The sequence below is a fragment of the Manihot esculenta genome, chromosome 8 (assembly GCF_001659605.2).
Source record: "Manihot esculenta cultivar AM560-2 chromosome 8, M.esculenta_v8, whole genome shotgun sequence".
Classification (NCBI taxonomy): domain Eukaryota; kingdom Viridiplantae; phylum Streptophyta; class Magnoliopsida; order Malpighiales; family Euphorbiaceae; genus Manihot; species Manihot esculenta.
In genome coordinates, this window is record NC_035168.2 from 11,968,226 (window position 1) to 11,975,447 (window position 7,222).

A 7,222-nucleotide genomic window follows, 5' to 3' on the forward strand; every position below is an offset into this window, starting at 1 on the left:
GATTTATTTTAATATCACCATCTATAAATATACGAGACCCACATAATGATGCTCCACTAGGAAGTCGGTTAGTATTTTATGATTATTATGACATTATTATGATTTACATGTTACGCATTTATATTTAATTCTTTTATTTTTTTTTTAATAATTTTAGGTGGAGTAATGCATGACGTATCACTCAAGTTGTGACACATGTCTTGACAGAAATATGCTATAAATTTGACAGAATGGGTGTCCTAGAGGTATTATACAAATTACGGAATGTACTTCAATTACTATGATATTTCTAACAAATTTCTAATAAATATATACTTTTTTCATTTCAGATGGTATGGGAGCTATATTCCGATGAACTCCTTGCATCATTGCCATTATATTGCACGCAAGGACGTGACATTTGGAGAGCAGTGGTTCCCTTGATCCGCTTCCACGTGGTAGAATGAAATCAACCTGATAGAGTGTTGCGCTAATTCGGAATGCAACAACCAATACCACATCCACCGCGGCAGCCAGCTGATCTTCATAACACATCTCTATTATCATCCGACAGTAATTGGATTACAATTCATGCACGTTGGATTGCCATTTGGGAAGATAGATGGTAAAGGTTGGTTGAAGTAGCACCATCAGATGGGCCACTACATTATCATTCAGAGTATCTAGAATGGTATAGACGAGTTTATCGTCGATGGATATCGCATCGTGGTGCAGCTATTGGCACGGTGGTAATATTTTATTATTCATTACATTTTCATATGTTTATTTTTTTTAACCATATCAATGTTTAATTATTATTTTCCCAACAGGAGAATGGTATCGAGAATATACATTTAATTAATCGACAGTTTCCTAATCCGGGCACAGATCTTATTGAAAGACAAACAACAGCAATGTTCTATGCCATGAAGGAAGAGAAACGAATAACAGAGATACCTCCACTACAGCCGGTACCTCGGGCACAACCTATGCCAGATGATCCTGAAGAGCCTGTTGAATCGCCGAGGAGGCCTAGGCGTAGACGTAGCTCTCGCTAAGAAGCTGATGCTGATGTACATACCACTATCCCGGCAAATGTCATCATTCTGGTACCCATTTCATTCCACACTCATCGATCATTTGGTGAGGTTGAACAACCTTTAGCAGGACTAGTGTTTCACAAGAAGGTGGATCACAATATACTACATGGACACATAGTAGTTATATGTCACCACCTCATATAACCCCGACACAGTGGTCCTTCCAGCAGATTGATAATCAAGATAATCCATTTCAGATGCAGACCTCGATAGGTAGTATTTTTGATGCTTTTGCACGACATGCTAGCTCTATTAATGCATTTTCGGCTAGATATTCTGTGGATATTCCTTCATCTAGCCTAAGAGCACAACCATTATCTGGTAATTTTGTACAGTACACATTGGGGTAGCAGTACTCCAATTTTGCATCTGATGATATCTATTTATCATCGCATTACACTGCAACACAAGATCTGAGCTCGGTGGCTCCTGATCTTAATATTAATCCTGCTGCTGCTGAAGGTGAGGATACAAGTGGTGAGCGCCAGCCATATAGAACTCGACGTCCACATGAAAGAAGGGGACGTCCATGCGGTACAGAAGGACATTTGGGACATCATTAACATTATTTTATTTTTATTACATTCCATAACTTTTAATTATTTATTTATACGTAATTTTTTTTTAATTTTTATGATTCATAAATATTATATTTATTTATTTATAAATATGACTCTACTAAAAATAATAAATTTTATGAATAAATATAAAATATATGTTATTATTTTTAAAATATAGATAATTATGATGTTATATTTAAATAAATATAATTATAATATTATATTTACATATACTTTTAATTATTAAAATAAATTCATATATGATCATTATTATGATAAATTTTATTTATATTAAAATGATTAATATTAATATAATTTTTATAATTATATATATATTTAATATATAAATAAACAAAATTAATATAATATATATTAAACAAACCTTAGTATTACTGCACATGTGAATTGCTGTGAAGTGCGGTAATAGGATGTGAAGCGCGGTAATAGAAAAATTGATTGAAATGTCAAAAATTGCAAAAATTAATTGCAATCATTTCAAAATTTGAGATTCATGGGGAGAACATTCCACCGCACTAGAATTTTTAATTTTAAAAAAAAAATTCTTCAAATAAAATTTTACTGCAAGTTAAAAATGCGATAAAATATTTTTATTTAAAAAAAACATTTATTTTTGAATCATCGCCTCTCCACCATACTTTATAAATACAAAAATTAATTCATCATAATTCAAAAATTTTTTTTTACAGACCAGAATTTAAAAAATATTTTTTATTTTAAACCTTATTTTGCAAAAAGCATTCGCGCGAGAGATGGAAATTTCCTCCAATAACTGCAAAGATAAAAAAAAATGTCTAACACCAATACAGGGTCACCTTCAAAGTTTTTCAAAGATAAGTTATAGAAAATATATGACTTTACTACGAAATGATAAAAGGAGGATTAATCTTTAAAGCAATATGTCATCATGTAATACTTTTATATCCCCTTCCAGTCATTTACACTTGCTAATCCTTTAACTTGTCTTCTTCAGCCATCATAAACTCAGGACGAGTCAGCCATGCTACTAAAGAAACATTTAGACAAAATCAAGAAAATTTAACAAATGGAGAAGAAGAAATACGGGCAAAATTAGAGGTAAAATTCAGGGTCGTAGAACTAGCTGCGGCGAGACAATTAACCAACACCTGAGTTCCTATGGCTTTAAGACTAGCAACATCCTCGTCTTTTTGGGTCTAGATCAACTTCCTGGTTTACATCTGCTTGCAAAACCACAGTCCTCCCATTTCCCATGGAAGGAGCATCCTGTTTGTTGAATTCATTAGACATAACCTTCCGGCTTAATATATTGAAAATCTCTCTAACAACTGTCTGAAATGCCGCAGTTACATTGGAGGAATCAAGTGCTGAAGTTTCCATGAAAAACAAACTCTGTGCCTCTGCCAAGTCCTTGCCTTCAGCTGTGGATACCTCTCTGGCATCCTTCAGATCAGACTTGTTGCCAACAAGTATAGTTACTACATTCATGTCAGAGTGTGCTGTCAAAACCCAAAATAACAAAATCAACACTCTTTTTATCACAGTCGGGAAGGATGCATAGTAAGTATCCCGGTAGGCATCAAGCGCTATAACAAACTAATAAATTAAAGGAAATGGAGAAACAAAGCAACCACCAAAATTAAATAAGTTCCTACAATTTTCAGTGGAATAGAAATGCCATATCAACAAGCTGCAGAAGGGAATGTTGGTAATAATATCACCATAGCAATAATTCAATACTAAAATCTACATTATAACATTAACAACTTTGAGTATCATGCTGAATTATAAATTGCATTCTATTCGTATCAATGTACTTCAAAACATGTTCAATAAATTTAGACTAATTATAAATGTTCTAACTTCTTTCAAATGATCAATGCAAAATTCGTGCCAAGATAAAGTCAATACACATCATGGAAATAAAATTTCTTAAAATTCTTCTATTGCTGGACCATGAAACACTAAGCAAGGAGTTCAAACTGATAATTTCCCTGTTCAAACAGTATTCCAAAAGTTTTTTTTTAAAAAAGGGGATCATTCCATTTCTGATTCATCAATTGGCCATTCGATCCATATAAAACTTATCTGCTGGCAAACAAAGTTCCTACATGCACCACATTTTATGCAGATTAATCACATTTGAATTGTAAGACCATGCATAATCTTCAGAGTGTCAAAAGGAAAACACAATAAAGAAAGGGATAGGGAAAAAATTTTAAAAAAAATTTGAATATTCAACAAAATTGTGATCAATCTTACTTTGGAGCTCATTAAGCCATTTGCCAACACTATCAAATGTCTGGCGCCTACTTATGTCATATACCAGGAGAGCTCCCACTGCACCTCTGTAATACGCAGATGTAACAGCCCTGAAGCGTTCCTGTCCAGCTGTATCCCAGATCTGTGCTTTAACTTCCTTTCCATTAATACCCATCTTTTGGGTCTGGAACTCTACTCCAATAGTCGACTTTGAGTTGGGATAGAATTCATCCCTAGCAAATCTTGCAAGCAAATTTGATTTTCCCACAGCTGAATCCCCAATTAAGACAATTTTAAAAAGGTAATCCTCTGTTTTTTCCTCCTCAGAATAGATATCCATTTTCCACTGTTCACCAGATTGTCACTTTACAAAAGTATGTCAAGCAAAACTAACCCAATAGATTATAGATCTCTAGGGGGCTTAAATACTAAGAAGTATTAGTCTCCTAGCAAAGATTATGAAATAGAAGTGGAAAACTCCAAGATCCAGGCAGAATAGAAGGAAACTTGTCAGGAAGGAAAAGTATTTAGAGGAAGAGGCTGCAGTCATCAAATGTTTAGAAGAATACAGCAGAATCCAGGAGATACCTATCTTCCAGAAGTTAAGGTTTGGGGCAAAAGAAAAGAATAGAAACTTCTACTACTCCACCCTCTGCTTCGGTGATTCCTGCCAGCCAAGTGAAAACATGCCTCTTTTTATTACAACTAATAAAGGCCTCCAATGCCCAGTTCAAGATCTCTGCAATGTCAAGAACGCATCAGTGTCCAAGCAACTATATAAAAGTTACATACTTAATACCACAATGTTCTTGGCACGCAAAGAGGCAAAAAAAAATAAAAAGAAGCTTCCACCTACCAATTCAGTTTAGAAGGCTATCTCAGAAAATAGGTTTCTGAACCAAAAATGGGTCCAGACGTCTGATCATATGATATGCAGGTTTTAATAATTCTACAACATTCATTTTCACCATGTTCATTCAAAATCATTTATTGTTGACATTCTTTATCCCTCCCTTTGGAATGAAGAATTTCATAAGAATTCAATCAATTGATTTCTTTTCTAACAATTCTTTTATTTGAAATGAAGGAATTCAATTCTTTTTAACTTGAAAATTTTTCATTTTAAAATTTTCATTTTAAAATAAGTAGAAATCTTACAAGATTTTGCTTCATTTTAATTTTTTCTTGGAAAATGAATCATACCAACGAGGGGTACAGGAAAATGATTTTATTATCCAAATGGTGGGTGGATAAATTTATTTCTCTTTGAATAATGAAAATAGACATTTAGAAGGAAAAAGGCACACAAACAATTACTTCAAAAATGTTGGGATTCAAGTAGTTTATAAGGAAAAGGAACAAAGGTCTCAAAGCATGATAAATCAGTTTGAAAGAAAATGATTATGTATATATTAAATAAAAGGTAAAAATTGACAATAGGATTGGAAACTGATTAATAAAAGTAAAAATGAGAGCAAAGGATGTATTCTAGAAACTAGAAGTAATTAACGAAAGTACAGAAAAATTATACTATGTCAAGAATAGGAGTTCGATTTCTTTGAAAAGGAAAATAACCTTAGTTCTTTTCATTAAGCAGAAATTCTTGATAAATCAGATCAGTAGCTTTTATTCCGCCAAATCCTACACTTCATTAAATTCAGAGGTAGGAGCGCCCTCTCCCTTAGGGAGATGAGAGAAATGGGGTTTGAAGAAAATTTATTCTTAAAATGTGTCGATCTATTTTCCATTTTTAATTAAAGTACACAACAAAACTACAGTAAAAATTTAAAATCATATAGAGAAAATTATTTCAACTTAGAAACATCCCTAGCAGTGCAAAGAGGCAACATCAGGGAGAAAAAAGAACACTCAACTGCTCAACCAGAGCCTACAACTGCTATCCCCTTAAATGTAATAATTTTCCAGTCCAATCAAACTCTACACTCCACAGTTTTTATTTATAATTTTGGCAACTTAATAATTTTCCCTTAATTAAATAAGAATAAATCTAATCAAAAGTAGCCAACACATCAAGTATCATTTCGAAACAAATTTTGTTTATGAAAACGGAATTTTAAATAGATAATACAGATATCCAAACCAAACCGAATTAAAAGACCTAACCAAACCAAATGAACCAAAATAAATCTCAACTATCCAATAGATTACAGAATTCAGAAAATGAGAACACCTATATTTCATCATTCATCCAAACAAAACAATGCAATCAAAAAGTCTTCAAAAATGAACCAACAACCAACAATCAATATGTTCAAAGAAAAATAAAACCTATTTGTTCAATAATCAACCCTAAAAATCACTCACACACCCCTTAATCAAATAGCAAATAGTGAAATTAGAAAATCCAGTTGATAGCAATAACATTAAGGCGGGGGGTTGAATCGCTGCAGCGATAAGAAAGAGGTCAGAGTCGCTCACTCATAGAAGAATCGGTTGTCGATGACGCATAATGAGGACAACAGGGAGGGTCCAGAGGGAGAAACACCGACCGCGACAGAAAGATGAAGGCAAGACGCAATTGCGTGACGGTAGTCGCTAGCAGAGGCGAGATGAAGAAGCGGAGACGCGAGAAGAGGCGAGACGGAGAAGTGGAGACACAAGTAGAGGCCAGAGCAGCTGATCGAGACGCAAGAGTGAAGTGGTGAGGACTGAGTAGAGAGGAGAAGTGAATCGACAGCATACGCAGCAGTAACGAACGAAGAAGAAGAGGGCAGAGGAGGAAAATTAGGGATTTGGATTTGAGGCTTAAATGAGGGCGGTGGACGGGGCTAGAGGTAAACTGCATGTTAAAGGCTATGGCTATCGGGCTTAAGCTTAAGTCAGCCCAGAAGCCCCATAATCGGTATGCAAGGTCTAAATTCGATCGGTTTACTTTTCCACTGAATTTCAGTTTATTAACTGAACAGAACCAAAAAGTGAAATTTTATAAAATAATAATATAATTGACTCCGGCTTGTTTGGTTTAATTATTGGATACAACTGATAGTTATAGTTGATAGCTGATAACTTATTTTAATTTTTATATTTTAAGTATGATAAATTATGTGTAGCAGTCCAATCCAAATAATTTTAAATTCACTTTTCACTTGATTTAAAGTAGTTAAAATTCAATGTGGAATGTGATAATGCTTTCCCACTCGATTTTGTAAGTTTTCATTGCAATCATGCTATGCTGAATTTGATACAATTGATAAGTTAGAACTGAATCCTCCGGTATTTGTGATTTATTAGTGTTTCGGATAGCTTCATCTCGTCCCACGAGTAGCCCTTTCCCTGTAGGTCCACTAGTCTGTATAATTTTTC

The 7,222-nt window shown here is 33.9% G+C and overlaps 1 protein-coding gene across 4 annotated transcripts; it reads right to left on the reverse strand.

The window, feature by feature from the left end:
• Positions 1 to 2,539: 2,539 nt before the first annotated feature.
• Positions 2,540 to 6,681, reverse strand: LOC110607533 (ras-related protein RABA5a). Of its 4 annotated transcripts, none has more exons than XM_043959192.1 (4): positions 6,338 to 6,681; positions 4,487 to 4,565; positions 3,899 to 4,244; positions 2,540 to 3,135 (listed from the first exon to the last, which is right to left on the reverse strand). In XM_043959192.1, exons 3-4 carry the CDS (start codon positions 4,236 to 4,238, stop codon positions 2,807 to 2,809), a joined length of 669 nt encoding a protein of 222 aa, XP_043815127.1. In that variant the 5' UTR covers positions 4,239 to 4,244; positions 4,487 to 4,565; positions 6,338 to 6,681; the 3' UTR covers positions 2,540 to 2,806. The 4 variants fall into 4 exon arrangements, with proteins under 4 accessions (XP_043815127.1, XP_021602352.1, XP_021602353.1 ...); XM_021746660.2 differs by having other exon boundaries at positions 4,487 to 4,637; XM_021746661.2 differs by having other exon boundaries at positions 3,899 to 4,565.
• Positions 6,682 to 7,222: the final 541 nt, after the last annotated feature.